General features: G+C 31.9%; 1 protein-coding gene, 1 long non-coding RNA gene and 1 pseudogene across 3 annotated transcripts; all 3 read right to left on the reverse strand.

The window, feature by feature from the left end:
• Nucleotides 1-499: 499 nt before the first annotated feature.
• Nucleotides 500-1,954, reverse strand: LOC148201088 (uncharacterized). Its single transcript, XM_088113969.1, has one exon. It carries the CDS (start codon nt 1,655-1,657, stop codon nt 695-697), a length of 963 nt encoding a protein of 320 aa, XP_087970095.1. The 5' UTR covers nt 1,658-1,954; the 3' UTR covers nt 500-694.
• Nucleotides 1,955-14,583: 12,629 nt separating this feature from the next.
• On the reverse strand, nt 14,584-18,730 carry LOC148201089 (putative 2-carboxy-D-arabinitol-1-phosphatase; annotated as a pseudogene). Its single transcript, XR_015786117.1, has 9 exons — nt 18,305-18,730; nt 18,070-18,173; nt 17,275-17,491; nt 17,049-17,167; nt 16,754-16,852; nt 16,135-16,188; nt 15,967-16,065; nt 15,637-15,744; nt 14,584-15,252 (listed from the first exon to the last, which is right to left on the reverse strand). The product of XR_015786117.1 is annotated as a putative 2-carboxy-D-arabinitol-1-phosphatase (transcript).
• Nucleotides 18,731-21,343: 2,613 nt separating this feature from the next.
• LOC148201090 (uncharacterized) lies at nt 21,344-23,579 on the reverse strand. Its single transcript, XR_015785759.1, has 2 exons — nt 21,824-23,579; nt 21,344-21,710 (listed from the first exon to the last, which is right to left on the reverse strand). It is a non-coding gene; the product is annotated as an uncharacterized LOC148201090 (long non-coding RNA).
• Nucleotides 23,580-26,481: the final 2,902 nt, after the last annotated feature.

The raw sequence follows: 26,481 nt of genomic DNA on the forward strand, positions 1-26,481 counted from the left end.
CTTTCAACCAAACATTACAAACATTACAGTGAGGAACAGAATCGTAAAGACCAAGGAGAGAAGACTGGTCAAGATATGCTTCATTCCATTTCCACTCACAATACTCTTTTAACTTTGTTTCCCATAAAAGGCTTGCCAATTTAACCATGACAATCAAACTCTTCCATTATTACCCTTTTAGCTGAATTTCACATAAACCAGAAAAGAATAAAACTTGGACCTTTTTCCTACTGCTTCATGCTCATGTTCAGTTGAAGACCAATTCAACATTATAACACAATCAGCTCCAAACGGGTCAGAAAAACGACAGCATTTTACAAATTACAATGACTGATAAGATAATAAGTTGTAGTTGTTAATTTGATAGAGTCGACTTAGTCTTGGGGATTGGATGATTCCGATGGAAATTTCGAGTTCAAAGGTTATGGATTCTAAATTACATGACAGATATATCAAAGATGGTTTGCCAGAGTTTGACAGTTTCGACACCAAACTAAACTAGGGAGAAAAATACAATTTTTTCTTGTATAACTAAAACTTCTGATGCTGAAAATTATTGTGTTTCTCTTAGAAAAAAAGGGTATGTTTCCTTACGAGAGGAAAGGAAAGAAAAGAAGAGTTAAGGCAAGGAAAAACTAAAGAGACGAAAAAAGAAGTTAAGAAAAAGCGAATGAGAAGAACAATTTGAGTTCCTTTATGTAGTCTTACATGCATAGATCAACAAGGAGAATTCAACCCTGTCTTTATCTTTCTGTGCATTCTTTTCCTCCAACCACAACCTGCTATCCATGCCACTCCTAGTCCTGAACATGAACACTGCATACCCAGAAGAAGATGAAGAAGAAGAAGGGGTGAAGAACCAGTCATGAACATCCCAAAGCAAATCAACCAGCAACCCATCAACGAAAATCGTTTGATTCCCCCTGAAATTCCACTGCAGCCTCTTCACACGAATCACGGTCTTCTTATCTATGCACACGCACAAAACCGGTGACTTGAACAACCCTTCATTCTCCTTCTCCATACTGCATCTGATCATAACATCGTGGCACGTGCCGGTGTCGCAGAACTGAGCCTTGGTCGAGTAAAGGGTGCTCCCAGAACAATGCTCTGTTCGTGACAAAAGAGAAACCTTAGCCAAACCCGTGTTTATGTTGTTGCTTCTGAAATTGAGCTTCTTGGAAAGAACTGTTTCTTCAGCGGTGTCACCGAGAACCAGGCCAATTTCCGAGTCAATGATGATCACAAGGTGAAAGCCTTGAACGGGTTCGGGGCCGGATTCGTACCTGGCGTTTGAAAGATCCCACAAAATTTCGACCTTGGACGAGTCAGAAGAAAAGGGTTCGAGGATTTTGGTGCCCTTTTTCTTCCTGAAAAAACGTGAATTGGTGGTGTTGAGTCTAAAGGGTGGAGGGTCCTCGTGGTTGAAGGTTATGGCGAGTCCTTGGTTGGAGTGGCTCCTACACCATGAGACTGTGACCAGAATTTGCTTTAACGTGGAGAGAACAAGCTTGTAGACGCTGGAAACAGAGTTCTGGGTGGAGGGTGCAACGTTGGAGGGAGAGATGCATGCGTTGTTCGAATAAGAAGAACACGAGATTGAAGAATGAGACACGCCTACAGCGTTCTCGCTGAAGCAAGTAACAAAGTCTCTCATTTTCACGTTTCAACTAGCGAAGATCAATGTGGGATTTTCAGTTCTCACAGAAAGATCTGAAGTTTTTGGAGAAACTGAGGTCGGAGAAAAAATGGAGGTTATGGTTGCATTTTCATGTGTCTTGGGTTTGTGAAAGGGGAAATTCAGAGGAAGAAGACTTTGCATTTAACATGGCACAATGTCTCTCTCTTCTTAGAATATTGTGCGTCTAATGAGAGGAAAGAGAAACCTTGGTGCTGTGCTTTTTTAATCTGAGTTGCCAGCAGCTGAAACTGCAATTTAAAAAGAAAAGAAAAAGATGAGAGAAAAAAAGTTCACCATGTGTGTTTCAATTCAACACCGGTTTTTTATTTTATTTTTCTGTTTATTTATTGTTCATGTCTTGGGTTTGATGATTATTAATAAATAACTCCAATTAAATAAAACACGTTATGAACAATTTATTAGCCTCATCAGGTATGAGTGATAAAGATGGAAAACATCAAAGTGACATAAATGAGAATGAATCAGCTTAATAAAAAAAAAAATTTTAACAATTTTTTTAATAATTTTTTAATAATAATTAACGTGATGGATTCGTTTCAAATATGACACATAATCTATGGTTAAAATAATAAGTTGTTAAAATATTGGTCAAAATAAAAAAAAGAGAGAAATCTCCTTTGGTTCCTTTCTCACCTGTTTTTTTGTTTTCTATTTTACTTTATTTAAAATATATATTATTTTAAAAAATTAATAGAGTACACTTAAATGAATTCCTCTTGTTAATATTTTTCTTACATACTTATTCTCATACTCAGTCATCCTTCATTCCATTCCATTCCATTCATTTTTGCAAGAATCACATTAGAAATTAACTTCAATAACTTTGTAAAACTTAATTTAAAATTAATCTTTGCATTACTTATTTAATTAAGATCCGCTTTTTGAATTTAATATCTATTAATGAAGAAAGAGATTACAAGAATTAACATCAATATAAGTATTTCAAAAAATAAAATATGCCCCCATTAGTGTTAGTTAGGATAGGAATAACTTTGAAAAAGATATAAATTGAACAAAATGTGATATAATTAATTATATCAACTATGTTTCAACAATAATCACTGAGCCTTATAAAAAAAAGGATAATTCACTAATTCTTTCTTATAAGAATATCTTTATTTGAAAAATCAGTCAGTTTTATCATGTGTAGTTAATCATTATACCCTTATATTTAGCAGAGAAATAACGTGAGATGACAGCAGTGGATTTTACTATTTTTTTTTTTTTTTTGGGAAGTTTCCTTTGTCAACTCTTATATGTTAATTAAGTTTTAGCTCCAATGTGTCGTTAATTCCATTTATTAAATATCTGTGGACTCTTCCAAATACCCCATAAATTTTTTTAATTCTTTAATCAGTACTATTACAACATTGGTTATCACTTCCCATATAAAAATAAAAGACATAACTCAATAAAAAAAAACAATATTTTTTACTTTGTTAAATACAGATTTGAATTTTCTAATGAGTTTTTTTTAATATATATTGTCTGTTACATTTTAAAAATATTGACGTTTTAAAATATATTAAAAAAACAACATAACCTAAAATAGTATATTTTATAAAATACAGTAGGGTTAAATATGTTTTTAGTCCCTAAACTATTGGTCGTTTCTGGTTTTTGTCCCTCTTTTAAAGTAAGGTACAATTTGGTCCTCATTCTTTTCAAAACGTTCGTTTTAGTCTTCGGAATTTTAGTTTTAGTCCTCATTTGTTGCTAAATGAGGACCAAATTTTTAAACATTGTTTAGTTTTTGAGGACTAAAACGAACGTTTCGAAAAGAATGAGTAACAAATTGTACCTTACTTTGAAAGAGGGACGAAAACCAGAAATGGCCAATAGTTTAGGGACTAAAAACATATTTAATCTAATACAGTAAAAAGAAAAAACTAAGAAAAGAAAAAAAAAAAAGTCGTTAAATAGAAGTTTTCTTAGGAAAGCATGGGAGAAAAAGTATGCTGGGATAAATATGTCATTGTTTTTTCTTTCTTTCTGCTACCAAAAACTCCATATCTGTTTCTTGCAATAAACCAGCAAAGTGAACAGAGGTGGCATGAATATGCAACAGTGAATGTTGGTCCCACAAAATAAATCTGGATTTTGAACTCATCCCAACATAAACTCATCATCAATGAGAAATATTTAAGAAGCCATAGATGCATGAAGGAGTTATGTACCAATAACTTAATCAGCATTATGATCTAATCGTTACATCAGAACAATACAAAGCATCATGTGGTTTCGGTTGGGAAAGAAGAGCACTTCAATCAACACAAGCACATGAAGTATTAAAGCATAACTGATCATCCAGTTTCTATCCCCTCATGTTACACTTTTCGGAAGTTTTATCAAACCAAACATAAAGTACTCTGTTGGAGTACAAGTGCACGTTAAATATAAATAAAAATAACAAAGTTAAATATTTTATAAAAATTGTGAAAATTTATAAATTTATTGTTTTAAGGTTTTGAATTAAAAACGGTTGTGAGATAAGTTTATGTTTCAATTATTTTTTTAGAAAACTTATTTTGTATTGTATAATTGTTCCTCCAAAAAGAATGAAAATTTCTTAAATCCAAAGCAAAGTTGTTTTTCGATCGATTGACCACCGCTTCTAGACTAGACCAACAGATAATTATATATTAAAATCATCATCACAAATATAAGTATGAGTCTAAGTCTCATACTAGATAGAAATGAGAAAGTAGAACATTATACAAAGATGAAAGATTTATTAATCCATTATTTTAAGGTTTTGGGTAGAGAGTAGGTTAATCCTTTATATTATTAGTCTCAAATGTCGGTGACCCTCCTCACATGAATGTATTGAGAACAAACTTCATTTTTAACAAATGAGATTTGTAAAAAAAAATTTAAATTTTTTTTTTTTTACATAAAGGTGACAACCAATTTCATAAAGTTGAAATTTGATTTGGTTTGAAGTGAAAAAGAGAAGTAAATTGACATAGGTGTTTTGTGTGTTAGGTTATGGTTGAATTATTGTTGAAAGTGTGAAGAGGTAAAAGAGAAGTGAAAAAAGGGAATGGTGGATTCTGTCACAAACAATATGAAACAGCGCATAAGGGGCATCATTACTTTCTCTGGTTGAGGTACAAGTGTAAGGGCATGTTGTTTTGGGCCATGGACCCCAAAAACTCTGGTCCTGTTGGGAGCATGTTCTCCCTTCCTCATTATGAATCCAACATTCAAACTTGCTTATGGTAAACGTAAGGATTCTTTCTGTGAAACTGCATCTACAAATCACTCTGTAAAGTGCCATGGCAAATTCATACGAACAACAATTTTACTTGTTATTTAAGAGGGGAAAGGAGAAGCAACAAAAAGGTTAATAGAATGCATGCTTCTTGTGACTTTCCTCGTTTATAAAGAAGCCATGTTAACTTTTCTTTTTCTTTTTCATCTACATTTTCAACTTTTCCCTAACAAAGGGGAATAACCATATTCCTCACAAACCATATGTTTCTCTCACCATAATATTAGCTAGCTACAACTTGCACTCAATGCAAATGCAAGCAAATCCATAAGTAAAATAACATAATCATATCATATTATATATTATATTATATTTATCATTATTTTATTAACTCTTTACAAATATTTGAAACGGATCGATCACACTTACGTAAAAAATTGTTAAAACAACATTTTCAGGTTGGTTGTGCACGAAGCTAGCTGAGAAAAGGTACGTATTTGAATTTAGAAACCTTGAAATTTCTTGAGTCTTTTTGTTTGCTTAGAAGCAGTAAGCCACAAAGCTAACTTATCCTATCCCATCTAATTAGCTTTTGAAAAGTTCATTGTAGCAGATAGCTGGTAACTGAAACAGAGACTACAGATCCATGGTAGGGACTCATGAATCAAATCGATGTGTTATGATTAACCAATTATAATCCATGTGTCATATAGACACACTTTGTAAAACAATAAATTAGTAATGCGACCCCATAAACTCTACTCTTTTTCTAGAGTAACCTCACTGTTTTCTTCTTTCCCTTTTCATGCTAAAGAGTAGTTAGATTGAGATTCTAAAGGATCATGATTATGATGATACATATAATTTAACTCAAAGTGAGTGTGATGGTGACCAATGATGAGAGTTTTGAGATGAGAATTCATTCTACAAAAACAATAACAATGAAATCTGTTGATGAATTTGAATTTGAATTTTTGACAGATAATAATGCAATGCAGACTTGGTAGCAATAGATGTTAGACTTTATGTGTTGATGAAAGTTGAAGGAAGGTGTTACCCATCTGCGGGAATATTGGTAATTTAATAAAGAGATTGGGCCAGCCTTAACCTTTTTTCTCAACTTTTTCTTTGGTTCTTTCCTAAGGGCAATTCAAACTTCAAATCCAAAACGAATATTAATATTATGCAGAAACTGAATTATGCAGACAAACAATTTGAAACTGATAAGAATGATGAGGCTGTGGACTAGGCAAACTCTCCTTGCCCTAGCCAACATGTTCTCTCCATTATTGAACACATTCTGCACAATCACTGTTAACCAAGGAGTACACAACAATTTCTGGGTTTTTTTTTCTTTTAATTTTACAACCCTTCGTATAACTAATTTCAGAGATATTTAAGTTTTTTGGTTTTTTTATCGATTCTTGGAAGTCATTTGTTACAAGAAATTCAAATTACTTGCTTAAAAATGAAAATATACCAAGAATAAACTTTCTGAAAGAAATTATAGAATCATAAAAATATGTATAGTTATTATCCAACTTCTTTTAAAAGTATATTTATAGTCAATTATTATATAACTTTTTTAATAAGTTGACATTTAAAGGTAAGGAAATTCCATTTTACAACACTCCTATACGAATCCTTTTTATAAACCTGAAAAGGTTATACTTTTATTCCACTTCTTAAAAAATGTCAATATTTTAATACCAAAAATTCTCTCGCAATCTACATCACTCTATCAATATTTAAAGAATAATAATACTTTCACAACATTTTTTAATAACATTTTAACACTATTTACGTGTCATTCTGTGATTGGTCTATATTAATATTTATGATTATTATTATTAATTGTGCAGTAATTTTGGATCAATCACATAATATGTTAAAATATTATAAAAAAAATGTTAAGTATCATTTGATAGTAGACAAACACAATCCTCCGTGTATATACTCGACTTTCATCAAGTGTAAAGAAAAAGATATTTTATAATTTCGTTTAAAGATAAAATGTAAGTTTTTATAATAATTTGAGGATGAAAACTTATTAATTCTAAAAATAATTACCATAATTTATGATATTGACCTACTTGTAAATGTTCTTCTCATTAAAAACATGTTTATTGTAACATATTTTGAAGTAGCTGTCTTGTATAAACCATCTGTTTCTTGGATTGTACAATAATACAGTGAGTAGTCTAACGTTGGATTCGATGAGTCACAGATTATTAAATGTCTTAAAACCAATGGACTTTAGAGTACAGTTCTTTAAATATGATATTCAATGATATAGGTGAATGTTTAACTAAAACATCCGTTTAAAATTATTAAATGAGCAATCTTTGATTAATATTTTTGTTAAATTGAGAGAATTATTAGAAGGGTACATCAAAACATTATAAATGCATATGCTGATGTAATGTCTATGTTACATTAAAGAATAGTTTTGTTTCATCACTTTCTTCGGTTACAAGTTTGTGCTTCAAACATGATTTGGGGCTTACCTCTGAAATAAAGTTTAAAAAAAATAAAAAATTCATAACTCTTTTTATTTATCTTTTTAACTTAATCTTACTATTTTAAATGTCATTAATTATACTTTATTTTGTTTAAAGTGAATTAAAAAAATTAAAATGATAAATTGTATGTCACTAGTAAAATTAAAAAAAAATAATGTAATATAGAAGGACTTTCTCAAAAAACTCTTCATCAATTTTTTACGATTTTGATAGAAAATCACAATTAAGTTTTGCCCTTTTTTAAATAATGTTTCAATAATTTACTAAGCAAAATCGTGGTTAAATATTTTTTATTTTTTATTTTAAATAAATTTTTAACGAATTTTTAATCAAACCGTCGGTAAGTATTAATATATACTTTTTAAATTAAAAAAAGGCTTTTAAGCAAAGAAAAAATGAATTGATTGTAAACTAATAAAAAAATGAGAGCTTTTTTACAAATTGAATTTAACTCGTTTTGGTTTGGTTATATGATTTCTTTATTTAGAATAATAGACAATTGACTTTATTCTTATTCTAATTAAGTTAAGCGATTGGTTTTGGCGATAACGACAACAGACCAACCAGCAATTGAAATAAATGACTATTTTTGGCAATTTTATTTCTTTTATTAAATATTTTATCTATTGTATAAAAATCATGTGCTAAGTACAAAGTCAATGGCCCAGGATTGTGGACTAAATTTCCCATTTTTTTTATTTATTTTGAGTTCAGATGTTCCTAGTCTAGATCCGTTGCGTTGTACTGAACTTTTTAATTATATTTTTTAATATAGTGTATACGTTAAAATAATTATAATTTTTAAACATAATATATATATATATATATATATATATATATATATATGATATAATACCTATTTTTGTCCCAATTTTGGTTGAAAATATTCGAAATGGTCCCAATTTTTTTTTGCTGTTTAATGTAGTCTAAAGAATGTAGTTTGTGTTCAATTTGGTCTTTTTTGCAAACGCCGTTTAAATCGTTAATGGCCAGATGTCCATATGTGCAATTACAGAGTGAAATGTCATGTATTGACTTATGTGGAGTCCTTTGTGGCGTTGTGAGTTGAATGGCCGAGCAGTGAAGGAGAAGAAGAAGGGAACCGAACGGCTGAAGGGGTGAGGCTACCAAACAGTGGAGGTGATGGAGGTGTGTGCCGCGACGAATTTCTGGTTCTTGTGGTTTGCAGGTTTGGGGTTGGCAAGGATGATGGAGGTGTGTGCCACGGCGACGCGTTGAAGAAGGGAGAGTGGTAGTAGTAGTGGTGGCCATGGAGATTCCGCTGTTGGATATGAATGTTGTACGAAAATCGCGATTTAGGTTGATGCTAGAGGAGGAAGACTCGTGATTTGCTGCAGGTTGGATGGCGTCGCAGATGGAGATGTGGTGGTTGCAGGTTCTCGCGTTGAGTGGCACGATTGTTACAGCGACGACGACCTAAAATGGGCTTTGCTGCGCAGTGGTGGTGGCAGCCTAAAGTTTTGGAAGTGCGAGGAAGATGATGCGCGAAGATGGTGGTCTGTCGAGCTGAGACCCTAATCAGAAATATATTTTCAATAATTAGGGCTTAGGTGGTGGAGAAGATGATGGAGGTGCAAAGATGGTGGTTGGCCGTGACCGTGACGGCGGCAGTTAGGGTTAAGTGGTGGCTAGCGTTTCTATGTAGGGGAAATTATGGCTTCTGGAGGTAGGAGATGATGATGATGTGTCAAGGGTGATGTGTCATTTATTGAACATCTGAACATCTGGCCGTTAACGATTTAAACGCCGTTTGCAAAAAAGGACTAAATTGAACATAAATTACGTTCTTTAGGACAACATTGAACACTAAAAAAAATTAGGACCATTTCGAATATTTCCATGGTTGTTAACGATTTAAACGTCGTTTGCAAAAAATGACTAAATTGAACATAAATTACATTCTTTAGGACAACATTGAACACTAAAAAAATTAGGACGAATATTCCCAACCAAAATAAGTATTATACCTATATATATATATATATATATATATATATATATATATATATATATATATATATATATATATATATATATATATATATATATATATAATTTTTGGGTTATAAAATAATGTTATTAGTTTTAACTTTTGAAAACATATTTTAGATTTAATTATACATTTTAATGTTTAAGTGTTACCGTTTTTTTTTTCAAAATAGAATTACGTTAGGCATCACGATAATTATATAAAAGATTTATTAAAAATAAAAAAGAACAAAAAGATACGAAGAATCATATTAAATATGATAAAATTACATTATATCCATGCACACAAAAATTCTATGAAAAGAAAAATTAAGTAAATATATTGATAAAAGATAGTAAACAAATACAACACCAAACAATTTAATAATCAAATTCATTAGTATATTACAAGATTTATCATTATTGATCTCTCTCATATTTTAAAAGACCTTTAAAATTTACTATTGCATTTTAGAAATCTTTACTTTCATAGATTTAGTTAATTTTCTTTCACTTATCTCTACTAAGTTTATTTGTAGTATGAATAAACTCATAATACTTAGTTATTATAATCATGCTTTTATCAAGCATATTATTCAATTTAAAAGTCATTTTCACAATTCTTAAAAAAAAGTAAGTTTCCTTGAAGATTAAAAAACTAGTAATTAACTATTTCATTTGTACACACATTTGAAGAATATTTAAAGGTAGATGGTTTTCCCTGATCATGATCTTGTAAGCAATCCCAAGGCATATGAAACTTCAAAGAAGAATATATTATCCATCTCTTTCACACTCTAAATTTTGAAAAAGTATCAACCACTAACTACCTGACAAGACTAACTAGCACTACTCACACAAATCACAATAACCCAACACCTACAAGAACCTAAAAGCATCAAGTTGTGTATCAGAGATGGTATGAAGGAAGAAGACCTACAGTGGGAGAGGCGCTCATGGCTACAGTAGAGGAGGAAGACATAGAAGTAGAGCGATAAGCTAGAAATAGGTAAGGGAAACACGAATCTCTTATTGAAATTGTCTATTACTTTCTTACATGGGAGAAAAGGAACTAACGATTACTATCTCTAAGCAGTAATCTCAACTAACCTAACTGTTTTGATAGCCTCCCATTGAATTGGATGATGTATGTTGACTAATCCAAGCTTGAGGATGATAGATCGAAAGTGAACACAGTGAGAAACTTGATGAAGATGTCAACAAATTGTTCATTTGAACGAATTGGGAGAAGATGTAAGATATTGACTTGGTTCTTCTCGCGTACAACATGACACTCCAAGTCATGTTGTGAGCTATATGCTTGACGGATTTATTGTTACGATAAAAAGCTAGCAGTCTGGATGTGGAGATCATGAAAGAGATAGTGAAGCTATTGTATCTCATAAACGAAACAGCTAGAGCACGATACTCGACTTCAGTGAAGGACCTGAAAATAATGTTATGTTTCTTATACTTTCATGAGATGAGAGATGAACCTAGGAAAAATGCAGAAACTTGTGGTGGACCTTCTAGTGTTAGGGAAAGTGGTCCAATCTGAATCACTGAAAGCCTTTATCTAAATATGGAAATCAACAACAAAGAAAAATCCTTCTGAAGGACTAGACTTCATATACCTAAAGATATATTACAAAGGTCAATAATGATATAATTAGTAAATGATTGCATAAATTAACTTAATAAATTGAAAAAAAATATAAGTCTTGATAATATAAAACAACTTTTCTTTCAATATGCAATAGAAGTTGAAATTGTCTAAATAACTTTTTATTTTATTATGAGAATTTATGTTAATTAGAAAAAGAGTAGAACATAACTCACCGCTTAACATTCATGTTTCTTTTAGAATATCCAAAACATTTGACAAAAATGAATGGACTTAGACCTAGTGAGATGAAACCCTATAAAGTATTTAAGTATATAAACAATTGCATATACAAGATTTTACGATGCATATCCTATTCACCAACATGATTATAAATTATCGAGGATTCAAAGTTAGTTTCTAACCTTTATTAACAGAAGAAACTTAATTATAAACACAATGTATGAGTTAATTGTTTAAAATTTTGATGCAGTGTGACCATTTATTTTTTCAGTTAGTGCTCTGTATAACTTTTTTTTTTCTCTGATAAGCCTGTGCAATTAGTCCTATGTCAATATCACCAGAGATAAGTAAAAAACTGGAAATAAGATACCTAAAAGTAATAAATGAATCTTTGCTGCAAAGACAACTAGGAATAAAAAAATGTTCCTTTACATGGGATTTTTGTGTTGCTTTAGGGAAGTTTGGTTAAGGGTTCATTTTCTCATTAACACATATTAGAAAGTGGGTTTTAAGCCTAACTCAACCCCACAAAACCGGCTTTTAAGGTGAGGTTTGCACCTCACTTATATATTATAAATTGGCCTTATCTCTAGTCGATGTGGGACTTCCAACACACCCCCTTCACGCCGAGGTATAGACATAGGCACTAACCATGGCTCTGATACCATATTAGAAAGTGGGTTTTAAGCCTAACTCAACCCCACAAAACCGGCTTTTAAGGTGAGGTTTGCACCTCACTTATATATTATAAATTGGCCTTATCTCTAGTCGATGTGGGACTTCCAACAACACAAGCTTTAATTAACTTGATTGATGAAAGTGACACTTAAAACTCTGAACACCCTTTTCTTTTCTTTCTCAAAGATAATCAGAATATCATATCTGACAGTGTCGGCAAAATCAACGACTAGTTCCGTGTGATGGGACGGATCAAATGGTATACTAAATCATTGAACAAGTTTAAACATGAATCACAGTTTTCAATTTGTGAAATTCTATATCTCTTTCAGTTCAAAATGAACAAACAACGGCTTCCATTGAAGAATTTTGGTGACTGAAAATGCTTCAATATGTTCGATTTGTATTATCTTATTGGGATAATATTATTAAGTCAATTACTCGTTTTAGATATTATTTGTTTTTTAAGTTTGGAACTTCTTTACTTTGGTAAGTAAAATAGTTGAATATGTTCAATTTGTATTATCATATTGTTCTGACTTAAGTACATTATTAGAGTTCATCCATTTGATGTATTGGTTGCTTTCTAGTTTAGAAATTTTTTCTTTTAAAAACTTTAGTATTTTTTCGTCATTTTTAAATATTGGACACAACAAAAGAAATTTATGTGAGAAATCTTTTAATCTACTCCAAATAATTTAAGATAAGATAGGTGAAATCTGTCTTTAGAGTTGTTTTTTGTTTTTAGTTTTTTTAATGCATGCAACATTCTAAAGATTAATTTTATTTTTTCCTTATAATCTAAAAAATTGATTATTTTAAGGTTTAATTGTATATATATAAGACAAATTTGAGAGAAAATTGATTGTGCTCAAAATAAAATTCAGTGAAAATACTCTCATTGAAGTAAGGAGAGTTAAATATTTAAAGTTATAATGACTAAAAGAAATACTAATTTTCTTGAAAGAAATTAAAATAATGCATGAATTAGTGAAAGAAATAAAATATTGATTTTGATAAAACATTATGTGGTAAAATCACGTGTTATGTAATTGAATGTGAATGCGTTTTTTATTTGGTTAATATATATATATATATATATATATATATATATATATATATATATATATATATATATATATATATATATATATATATATTAGCATGTTATTAGTCATATTAAAAAAAAAGAATGTGTTTATTCAGTTTTGTACAAATATTAAGGATGTTACATATTCAATCTTCTTAAGTCTAAAAATTCACCATCTCATGGCAGAATTATACAAATTTTGCTATAACAAGATTCTACAAATTTATGCAGCTAGAGAAACAGAGGAATAGATTAATGCTCAACTACATTATTTAAAACTATACCCAATTACCACTGTTTCTGACACTATTCACCTTATTCTTGTGACAATGAGTGATAGTTAAATATCGCATAACGTTATTATTCTCACGTTTTAAAACATGTGTATCTTATCCAATAAATTTAATCATACCTGTTCTTTTTATAGTTGTTTTAAGTAATATTTTTACTATTTTACCAATGAAATGAAAAACGGTAATGTATGATTTTTTTTATATTATTCTCTAACCATTAAAACTTTTATTTCGTAATGTATAAATAAAGTTGCTTGAAACCATTTAAGAAATGAAATACTCGGAATATAATTCTCTTTAATATGTACATAATTGTATATATATCATGATGATACAAAGATTTATAAATGTCATAATTCAGTGAATTTTTCTTTCTAGTTATTTAAGGGAGAAAACTTATTTAACAGTTTATTGGAGTTTCTTAAGAAAAAAGTTTATTTCTTTTTATGTTTGTATGGATCTTTCTACGTTATTCATTAAAGACATACAATATATGAGCCTACTTTACATAAAAGATTAAAATTATTTCAATTTTCAAGATAATGAGTATATACATTTTTTTAAATGATTTTTAATTTTTAATTTTTATTTAATGCAAGACTTAGATTTATATTTGAATTTTCAAAAAAATTGTTTTTTCTTTTTTTTTCTTCCTGAATTTGATCACTTTTCTTTAATTATGAGTGGTGTTTGGTTGAAATGCTTTTGTTTCTGGATTGCATTTATGCCTAAACTTAATTTAAATTCATAACACAATTAAAATTATTATTTTATTTAGGAAATTAAATTGAGTTGAAGTTAAAAAACATAAAAAAAAAAAATAAAGAAACTCAATGTTGGAAGTGAAGTGAAATTTCAGGTAAATTTGACTTACTATATATACATAAAAAAAGAAAAGAGTGTTGAACATGTTAAAGCATTGTTAAACGAGAATTGAAGATTGGTTCAATGGAAATTTAAAACACCCTTGATAGTTGGATCTAAAAGTATATAATATTAAGAAACTTGTTTTCCCTTTCATATTTCTCTGGATTCATTATATTAAAACGACATATAGAACACGTTTTCTTTTACTACTTATCTGTAGAAGAAAGGAGAATAAAAAATACTAGACAGAACAACTTTTGTTCTATAACATGTTCAATGCCTCTCCAATAACGAATTTCATCAGAGTCGTAGCATTTTTTGCTGTATCTTTTGAATTCTGCCAAAGAGCACAGTTCATTGATTTTGTTTCTAGACAGAAAAATAGTCACGAATCAACATAAAATTCTATATTCTAAATTGCTATATGAAAAGAAAAATGCAGCACAATTGAGAAAGTAATCTTGGATGATTGGTGTTATGAACTGTACGTATCACATCAAGCAATATCTATATCTTGAAGTGATCTTATAAGCGAAATACCTTATAAGATTTCACTTTTGCAGTCATCATATCATGCCTTGAAATTTCAACCATCTTGACCATGTTGAACCTCTGAAACTCTACAATTCAGATATGGGTGTTATTTCAATTCCATTTTAGAATCACATGTTTACACTTAAAACTCTTCACCATCTTCTGTTGATCTTGTGATAGGTATGGACCATCTCCCCAAATGTGCAGTATAATTTATGCATCTGATGACACCTTTTCCCTTAGCTCCATCAGGGAAGTCAAGAACACTAACGCTACCTGCATCAAGATGAAATGATCCCAACCATTCTTTGCTCAAATTAAGGCAGTGCCCCATTAGTGCTATGTTGATTGCAGGATGACCAACTGCCACTATAACTTCTCCTGGCTTAGATTCACCAGATATTTCATCCAACAAAGATAGCCAGGCTTTTCCAGATTGATTCCATAATGTTGTTCTCAGTCCATCATCTACTCTATTTAACCAACCAGGTTGAAATGGCGGAAAATTGGATATATCCTGCAGTAAATAAATGAAAATTAGACAGAAAATACTAATAATGCACACATAAACTGTTAGCCAATTCTTGTTGTTTAAGAAGACTAAAAAGATGGATATTGAAATTACAAGCAGCTATTGGTACCAAACACTTGGCAAAACCTTTTTCTAGTTGAATTTCTTGGTACATTGAGATGGTCACAATTTCCTTCTACTTCTCAACATTGTTTGTCATCACGCTTTTTATCTATATCTTCAATTGGTATTTAGCAAGTTTTTGTGATCATTCCTTTGTAAACATCCTCCCAGTACAGAAAATACTACATTGACTAAGGTATCCATTTCAGTGAAAGGAAAATGTGAACAAATGATTGATCCACGTTTCCACATTCAAACATTACTTGCCGTTTCAGATTGTTTGAAGATAGCTTCAACATCAAGGTCCCCCATCTGCTTCATCTCAACATATCGAGGCACACAGTCAGCTCCCAAGCAGTCTGCAGCTTCTTGTACCTAAATTTAAATCTAACAATTTAATCAGAAGAGAACAAATATAAATAGAAAAAGAAACCAAAACTCTCCAGAGGAGAATGTGTGTATAAAACCAGAGTCAGTGTAGAAGTAGATGCAAGTACTTGCAATTAATAGATTAAACTAGGAAATAGGAATTTGACATGATAGAACTAGGAATTTGGCGTGAAGGAACTAACTACAAAGTACCAAAAGTGAGCCTACCTGGGAGATTACCGAGGCTGTCCCAACACAGGCTTTATTAGGACTGCTAATTATGGAACTCACTCTCAAATCAAGTAGTAGCTCTGCAGATTTCTGGGACTGTTATACATGCAAAAGGTCAGATGAAATAACTTTTCCCCATCTATTTCTGATTATTGGATGTAATACCTGTATGACACCAAGCATGTTCAATGGTTGATCACCACCCAAAGGAAAACCATCCTGTTAACATAAGGTAGTTTGTTTAGAACCTGGATGTGAAGAAATGCATTTGGGATCATAGACCAGATCAATCGATCATCCCAAAAACTTAAATTATTTGGTGAAAGCACAACTCTAAACCACATGGTTGACTATATGAAAACCTGAAAGATGAACTATCTACTCCAAAACCTTAAGCTTTTTGGGTAAAATATCCCCAAATAAGTTCATGATATGCATCACTGCCATCACATGAAAATTTTATTAAAACAAAAATGATTTTGTATCTCACATGAAGATTTTTGGGTGAAAGCATACAAATGGTTTTATATCTCACAATTTTCATTTCAAGGCAACTTGCATTGGATATTAGAATGAGTCATAAGAACGCTCGGTAATTACTTAATGTTTCAACTGACATTGCTTGGTTCATAAGAAAGTACTTCGCTGCAAGTACTAGAAAAGAAATGGCTCAAAAGGGTAGAGTATCCGCAGCAGCATATCAGTTTTAACTTCACAGAAGTAAGTTAAATAAAGACTCAATTTTTAGAAATTTATCAAATACATTTTAGCCATTGTTTCATACCTCTGTATTTCCTTGTGTTGATCCATTACAAACAAGTACGATCCTCTTACTTGTCTCTCGACCTCCAGATTTCCCACCAGCAATAGGTGAACCAGGGGTCTGCATTAAAGTTCAACTCTGTTTGTAGAACAGTTTTTTATAATAAAAAACATTTTTTTTTGTTAATAAAGAGGGAATAACACACTCTTCATTCACATTAACTTTGAAGTTATGGCAGAGGATAGCAAAGCCAATTCCACATTTAACCTCAGATGGTCCACTTTGTGGCATTGTACCAAGTAAATGGGGCATATACCTGATTTAAGCGGTTAAGGCAAATATGCGGAGATCCATCATCAGATCTTGGGATGAAGTCCAGCACACTAACACCACAATTGCTCTGAAGTAATGTTCTGAAATACTCAGACCCCAGACCTGATTTTTAGGAATGGAAGAAAAAAACTGAGCATACTATTCAAATTGACAAAAATTTGATCTTTTCTTTTCATCATCAAAATTTCCTCAGAGGGAGAAACCGGTACCAATTGCTGTGGCAACAAGAGCCTGATTAACAGCATTGTGAGCAACCACAAGAACAGACCTGCTATCATGAGCTAAGATTTTAGTCCAGCAGCTTCTAGCACGTTCCCACAATTCTCTAACTGGATAATGACCATCAATGATGAAATTCTCAGCATCCACCTGCCATTGACGATAAGCAGAACCAAATTTTGCTTTCCCCTCATGCTTCAGCAGACCCTAAAGTAACACAATATCAGTCACACCTCACCAAGTCACAAGCTATACCTCGGTACAATACAAACACCATTGTAGTACTTAAAAAGATACAGGCTTATTTAATTTGTGCAACAAATAGTAAAACTATTTCGTATATAAATCTTTGACATCACGAAAACGTGACACGTTTTATGACTACATGTAAAGCAACAAAAGAATGAAAGCAAAACGTTTTCTTAAACAGTTATTCTATTTTTTCATACAACTGGTTTTCTCCAGCCTATTGGATACACTAGTATCGTCGGCTCAACGTGCTTTCATGCACAAGGAGAATCCTTCACTTTATGAATTTTTCACTAAATGAATTATCACCAGCATGTATGAGCGCAGGTATCTGACCATTAAGTCAACACAGTGCACTCTAATTATGTTCTTTTTTTAATTACCAGGGAACATAAAGAGAGAAAATAGAATATAAACAATCACAGTGAGCATGATTTACAATTGGTCAACACTGACTATAAAAGTTGCTAAACAGACATTAAGTAGAAATTGAACTAAAAAAAATGATAATTGTGTGAGAGTGGAGCATAGCATACTTGAAAGGAGTACAAATCGATTCCCTCAAATCAAAGTCGGTAATGATGGGTCCTGGCGAGATCCCCAAATGATTTCGGCGGTTTTCTTGGATCGAGCCAAAGGACTACACATTATGGAACAATAAAGAGCACAAAGAAGAAAATCCAGTGTCACGAAGAGCCATAATCATAATAACTAACAATTGCATTAAGCAATGGAAGACGATGATAATGATGATGATGATGATGAAGAAACCTGGCAAAGCAGGCATCGAAGTGGTCGTCGATGAGCATTTGGCGTGAGGTCTCAGCCTGAGACTCCCCCTTCTTCGTCAGAACAGAGAAATTAGAGCTTCCTTGGATTCTCCCCTCTGCGTTCCACGTGCTTTGCCCGTGCCTCACCAGAACCACCCTCTTCGCCGCCCTGATCGGTGGAAATGCCAGCGAAGGCTGCAGCTCCGAATCCAATTCAGCTTTCTCCTTCTTCTCCTGCACGCTGCTGAGCGAGCATCGAATGACGACGTTTCTGCTACGGTGCGATGTGGGAGTGGGGTGAAGACGATGAATACCCGCAGAAGAAGAACCACATGGTCTTACCACCAAAAACATCGTACTGTGTCTGCTGCCACTCTAATTGGGTTGGAACTTCATATTCTGTTTCTTTTTAATTTTTTAAGTTATTATTATGTAATAATATGGTTGGTTGCAGTTGTTTCCATATCGCTCTGCGTGGAGGGAGATGCCTGCGGAAAGACACGTGGTCCAAGAACCAAGCCTCTATCTTAAAAATCTTATTATGTATAATTTTTTAAGATAGTCTAACTTTTAAAGATTAATAAAAAATTTACCGATAAAGACCAAATTTAATTCAAACAACTATAAATTTCCACGAACATATATCTTTCAAGAAAATGAAGTTTTAATAAGGAAATTAACACTATAAATTCAGCTGCAAATCTTCAGAAGTCAGCAGCAGAATAGATGAACACTATGGATCCAACTTCTAAGCTTACATGGATATTAGTATACCCCAGACATTCTTCCATCTAGCCGTAGGGTTTTGACCATCAGTCTCATTATTATGATTTTGAGGTAGCAAACAACGCAACACCTCTTCCTCATGGTTTTTAAGAGCTACAACACCTCTTCCTCATGATTTTTAAGACCCAATCTTCTTCCTTCCTCTAAGGACTTACAGAGATCCTCATCATCATCTACAAAAGCTGAACTATGTTACTATGGGTTCATAGCCGACCGATCGGTAAAAATGCAAGAGAGCCTTTACGTTATTTTGGGCTTATATGCTACCGTTCGATCCCGACAAGCTTCTCAGCTGTTCGGTCCCGATGTTGAGCAAAATTAATGCACAAATAAATGTGATAATGGTTATCGTTAAGGTTTGCATTAATGACCATTAAGAATTAAATTAATTGGTTAGATTATTTTAAACTCTATAAATAAGGATTTAGGTTCGAAGTAAACTCACGTTCAACTCACACTTGATAAACAGTTATTTAACTTTAATGAACCGTTCATAAAAATCGCTCCTAACTTGAGGGTGTCTTTTACAGGTATTTCCCTTTTTTTCCATGAAGTAAATCGAGCTATCAAAACTGAAGTCCACCAAATAGTCAATACTAAAGATAACCGAACGGTCTAAACTGATAACATACAAGCGGATCACACAAGTCAAAAATAAATGTCTCGGTCACACAAAATCCCAAAATGTTTCGGTAGCTATCAATTCAAGATTTCATTCCATTTGATTATATTCTACTATTCTAATATGACATAATCTTATATATATTAGTATGTTAAACTATTAAATATTATATTTAATTACTAAGTTTTTTATTATTAGTTATCTATGTATTTAATATATAAAAGCTTGAAATTTAATAGAAAGAAGCAAAAATGAGAAAATGATGAGTGAATTGAATTATTAGGAAGAAAACCTCTGTGGCGGATGGTGTCATGTTTAAAGATACTCAACTTTCCTGATTCGCGGCTATAATACTCAAAATCAATCGATGACTGTGTTGAATCTCCAGATAAAACTATTATGATTTTTTCTTATAATTTGCTTCTTTCAGTGCCAACCACATTACTTGTCTGCTTCATGCTCTGCTTTTCTCAAACACAACACACCATGAATCCATTTCAAAACAGAACACACTAAACACAAACAACTTTAAATGATTTTATTGAGTCGGATAAAATTAAATTATTTAATTTAATATAAAAAATTGACAAGAACAATTTTAAGTTATGAGGATCAATGTGAAAGTTATTTTGATGGAAGAGAAATATGAACAATGAGGTAAAGATATTATTTTCACTGTCACAAACATAAAAGTGTGAAATGATAAAACAATGAAATCAGAAATATTATAATTTTATGTGAGTTGCATTAAAAAATAGTATAAATAAAATCAGAATAATCGTATATACAAAATCATTGACGCTTATAATACATTTAAAAGTAATCATATGTGTTCATAACTAAAAAAACCAAAAGTAATGATTGATTAAGTCGAATACATTCTAGTGATATAACATCAAAGTCATACACAAAGAGAAACACTTTTTTATAAGAAACAATGAAAGATTGTTATTCTCTTTTAACATGTTGACAAAATTTACAGATAATAAGAACTATGGATTGAAAGTTACGTGTATATTAAAAATAATATCAATTTTGAATATATAAATAGATATAAATTTTATTTTACAAACAAATTTTATAATATTAAGTTTCATTTATTAACATAATATTAAAGTTATAATTAAAATTTAAACATAAAAAAGATATATTAGAAGTCCAAAAAATAAGATAATTTAGAGTATACGAATAAGTATAAACTTAACAAAAATAGTATCTTAATAATCTTGTTAACTAAAAAAATTAATTAATAAATGATTTATAAATATTTTAAATCTTAAGATATTTTCAAGTATTGTGAGTTACTGAATTCAACTTTATATATATATATATATATATATATATATATATATATATATATATATATATATATATATATTATTTATCAATAAATAGTTCCTACACTTTACGGAAACTAGTGGAGTGTACTTTTATTACAAGTTTAGAATGCAACTATAGATATTTAAAATAAATTAAGTAATATAATGGATATATTTTAAGATTTGTTCTTCCTCATAGTATAAAACATTAAAACCACTCAAACTAGATTGAAGATTGCTTTTAAACCAACTAAGGTGAGTTGTCCAAACGTCTCCATTTTAACTAGAGACAATTCTTAAAGGAATCAAGATCGACATTGTACTATAAATATATTAAAACTCTTACAATTTTTTTTGCATATTATTTCATATTATATATAGAGAGGTAGGGTTGAGATCTCTAATTCAAAGTATTTAAAGTTGTCTGTCCTATCATCCAATAGCAGTTCTCCCTGCACCTCACCTCCTTCTCCCTACACCTCCCATTTTACACTTTTTCCCTCTTTACTTAATGGTTTCTCAACCACCAGCAATCTTCCTAACCTTCAACAACCCTAAATATCATTGTTATTGTACATGCACCCCTTCACTGTTATTTTTCTAATTTTCATTTTTCACTCCTTCAGTTCTTCAATGCACTGTTATATTGTTTTCTTCAGTTCTTCATTTAACATTAAACCCTAACAAAAAAAATCAAATTTTACAAACAAAACAAAAAATTCTTAAAATAAAATATAGGTTTAATACCTCTTTTGGTCCCTCGAAAGGGGGCCAAAGTTCAATGTGGTCCTACCTTTTTTTAGAAGTTCAATGTGGTCCCACCTTTTGTAAAAAGTATGCAATCAAGTCCTTTTTGGAAACGGCGTTGAGTTTTTAACGGAGCAGCTGACAGGGTGGACTGAAGTTAGCTACGTGGCAGTGTGTGGGTAATACGTGGCTGTGAGAGGGTGATACGTGGCTGTGAGAGGATAAATGTGATAAATGTGATAATATTACGCCTTCTCTTTTCCTCTTCAGAATCCCACAAACCCTAAGGAGAGCCTCTCCTTCATTCTTCGTGACCGAAGCAAGAGCGGCGCCGCATGGACGGAGACGACGGTTATGACGGAAGTTACGGCGACCGAAATCGACGTGAGTGAACATTGGAGTTAGGAGGGGACAGATGTGGAGGAGATGGCCGAAGGTGGCGCGATGGTGGAGTTGAACGGAGGTGCGACGTTCTCGCGAAACAGCCTTCGTGGTGGCTCTGCAGTTCTGAGAAGGAGATAAGGTCGCGATTGGGTGGCTGGCGAGAGGGTTCGCGTTCTATCTTGTACCATCACTCTTTCCTTCTCTAATTCTCCCCTCTGTTCCAGACTCTTTTTGTTTTTCTTCTAGGCCCTTTCATTTCTTCTAGGCTCTTTCTGTTTTGATTGCTTCAATTCCTTCTTGCGAAAGAAAATTTGGCTGGAAATGGTATCAAGTAAAAGTGGAAGAACAGTGGAATAAACAGTAAGAGTTCATTACTTCTTTCCCAAAATGCAGAAAGAAACCGTAAAAAGACTAAAATCAAATAAAACAAAATAATGAAATCAAATCAAACATAATAAGTAAAATCAAACAAAATAAAATAAAATCATACAAAATAAAATAAAATGAAATAAAACACCATAGAATAACATAAAATCAAAACAACTCAAACAAAATAAAAATAAAATCCATAAAATAAAATCTAATCACATAAAACAAATCAAATCAAAATAAATTCAAAAGGAATAAAATAAAATAAAAATATAATAAAAATCAAACCAAATAAAATCTATCGAATCAAAATAAATTAAATGAAATAATATAAAATAAATACGATAAAAAAGAAAGGATTATTTATTAATTATGTTTTTTTTATTTATATTTTTGTGTTTTATTTTTCGTTTTCATTCAAAGGACAAAAAGATCTTTTGAGAGGTGCAGTAAGAAGCGAGAGGTGCAGCACTTCACTGAGATATTTTAAGAAAGTAATGAGGTTGGAATAACACACTTTCAAATTTTCTCGCTTCCAAGTCCCAACTTCCAATGGTCATAGTTGCATTATCCTCCTCTCTTCCCGTCGGGAGAAACCTCTTCTCTTCCTTACCATCAACGCCGCCACCCGCCGACCGCACTCCTGCAGAGGCTCTCCTTAGGGTTTGTGGGATTCTGAAGAGGAAAAGAGAAGGAGTAATATTATCACATTTATCACATTTACCCTCTCACAGCCACGTACCCCCTCTCACAACCACGTATTACCCACACACAGCCACGTAGCTAACTTTAGTCCACCCTGTCAGCTGCTCCGTTAAAAACTTAACGTCGTTTTCAAAAAGGACTTGATTGCACACTTTTTACAAAAGGTGGGACCACATTGAACTTCTAAAAAAAGGTAGGACCACATTGAACTTTGGCCCCCTTTCGAGGGACCAAAAGAGGTATTAAACCTAAAATATACTAACTTAATAACAAAATAACATAGTCCAGGACCCCGTAGAGACCCTAAATCGAAAAATACAGTCGCAAATCGAATGGTTGGCCTTAGCGCAGCTCGAACTGCGGAAAACTCATATCCGCACTTCCAAGTGCGCCCTCCAAAAACTAAACGCAAATCCACCTGCGGTTATTGTCTCACACAGATCCAACTGCGGTGCAACCATATCCGCACTTCTAAGTGCGGCGGCCATTAACTGCAGTTCCATGTGCGGTTTGGCCTGCAAACTAACCTGGACATTGATGTACGAGAAGAAGACACCCTACAACCACGACACCGACGATTGAAGAAATGAGAGACGAGAGCTAAGGCACAAACACGAAAAATAGTGAGCAAAAAACTGAACAGAGGGGAAGGAAGAGCACTCACGTTCAAAAAATTGTGAAAAACGAGGGAGTAGGGTAGAGAGGAGAAAGAAGAAAGACTCAAGGGTAGAGTTTCACATGAGATGCGGCAGACGGGAGAAAGAAGCAGGGGTGTGGGGTTTAAAGTGAGATGTAGCTAAGGAAAAGTTTCAATTTTATGAGTGGATGAGTCAACATTTTTAGAAAATCAATACTCACTGACACAACAGAAGTAGAGTTAGGGGTAGGGGTACAATTGGAATTAAAAAAAGGGTTAAATATGTTTTTAGTCCCTAAACTATTGACCGTTTCTGGTTTTCGTCCCTCTTCCAAAGTAAGGTACAATTTAGTCCTCAATCTTTAAAAAACGTTCGTTTTAGTCGAACTAACGAACGTTTTGAGGACTAAAACGAGGACTAAAAACAAAATTTTGAGGACTAAAACGAACGTTTTTATAAAGAATGAGGACCAAATTGTACCTTACTTTGGAAGAGGGACGAAAACCAGAAACGGCCAATAGTTTAGGGACTAAAAATATATTTAACCCTTAAAAAAAATTAGGAGGTGCAGGATGAACTAGGTGAGGTCCAAGGAGAATCACTCATCTCCTTATCCTAGCCGTGAGGAAGGGTGCTTGCAAAAGACACTCCTTGTCCTAGCCGTGGGGGAGCTTACTATTAGGTCTGACTCATTATTTCTATTAATTGTCAATAAATGTTGACAGTCAGTCGCCTGATCCAAAACTAAAAAAAAGACAAAAAACCTCGAAACCCTTGCTGACCTCTCTCATTCCTCTCAACCATTTCTCTTTCATATCAACATTTTCTCTGTCATCCTACCATATGGTAGTCCCAATTGAAAAAAAATCAGAAACACTGACGGTTAAACAAATTCTCACAAAAAATAATTTTATAATGAGTTTTCATTTTATAATTTTTGTCTTATCCAATTTTTACAAGCATAATGACATATGAAGAAATTGGTAATTCGCCTGAAAAAAATCAGAAATACTCGTTGTTAAACAATTTCTTACAAAAAATGATTTTATAATGAATTTTCATTTTATAATTTTTTTCTTATCTAATTTTATTTAATTTTCACAAGTATAATGACATCAAAGAAATTGGTAATTGGCTGGGAAAAAAATCAGAAATACTCGTTATTAAACAATTTCTTACAAAAATGATTTTATAATGAGTTTTCATTTTATAATTTTTGTCTTATCTAATTTTATCTAATTTTCACAAGCATAATGACATAAGATGGAATTAGTAATTGGCCTAGAGGGTTTTCTTGGAGATGATGATTCAACATGTGCAGATGATGAAATTAGAGAAGTTAATGAAAATGATGAATTTGAAGAGATCTTGAATGAACCTTTGCCTAAAGTCGAATATGTCAATGACTCAACTCTTTACAAAGGCAAATTGTTTAAAGGCGAGTGTTTCTAATTTTTTTCAGTTAAGGCTACCATAAGATGATAGAGAAAATGTTGGATTGAAAAATATGAAAGAGAAATGGTGGAGAGGAACGAGAGAAGTCAGCAAGGGTTTCAGGATTTTTTTTTTCTTTTTAGTTTTGAGAATGAAAATTATTCGAATATTCTTGAACTTAAAACTTAGAATTCATAATAATTTGAGATTTTTTTTTAGTTTATATATATATATATATATATATATATATATATATAGGTTTACTAACGCGCGTACGCCTGTTTTTCAGTTGGTACATTTTAGCAATGTGTACCGGATTTTAGTAGACAAAAATATCCTTATATATCATGTATTCTAAATTTTAAGGTTAAGGGTATTTTAATAATTTCCATTTTCAAAACTTAAAAAAAAAAAAAAAACCCCCAAAACCCTTACTCACCTCTTTCATTCCTCTCAATCCTTTCTCTTTCATCTCTCTCACTTCAACCTTTTCTCTGTCATTCTACTTTGGCCCCAATTGAAAAAAATCAGAAACACTTGTCTTTAAAAAATTTGTCTTTGTAAAGAGTTGAGTCATTCACATATTCACCTTCAGGCAAAGGTTCATTCAAGATCTCTTCAATTTCACCATCTTCACTAACCTCTCTAATTTCATCATCTGCATATGTTGAATCATCATCTCTAAAAAAACCCTTCAGGCCAATTACCAATTCTTTCGGATGTCATTATGCTTGTGAAAATTAGATAAAATTATATACGACAAAAATTATAAAATGAAAACTCATTATAAAGTCATTTTTTGTAAGAAATTGTTTAACAACTGAGTGATTCTGATTTTTTTTCCAGGCCAATTACCAATTCCTTTGATGTCATTATGCTTGTGAAAATTAGATAAAATTAGATAAGACAAAAATTATAAAATAAAAACTCATTATAAAATCATTTTTTTGTAAGAAATTGTTTAACAGCGACTATTTCTGATTTTTTTTCCAGGTCAATTACCAATTCTGCTTGTGAAAATTGGATAAAATTAGATAAGACAAAAATTATAAGATTATTTAACGGCAAGTGTTTCTGATTTTTTTCAATTGGGGTTAGGGATGACAGAGAAAGATTGGAGTGAGAAAGAGAAAAGAGAAAGGGTTGAGAGGAACGAGAGAGGTGAGTAAGACTT

This window comes from Vigna umbellata, chromosome 4 (genome assembly GCF_029865625.1).
Source record: "Vigna umbellata cultivar VRB3 chromosome 4, Vumbellata_1.0, whole genome shotgun sequence".
In the NCBI taxonomy this organism is placed as follows: domain Eukaryota; kingdom Viridiplantae; phylum Streptophyta; class Magnoliopsida; order Fabales; family Fabaceae; genus Vigna; species Vigna umbellata.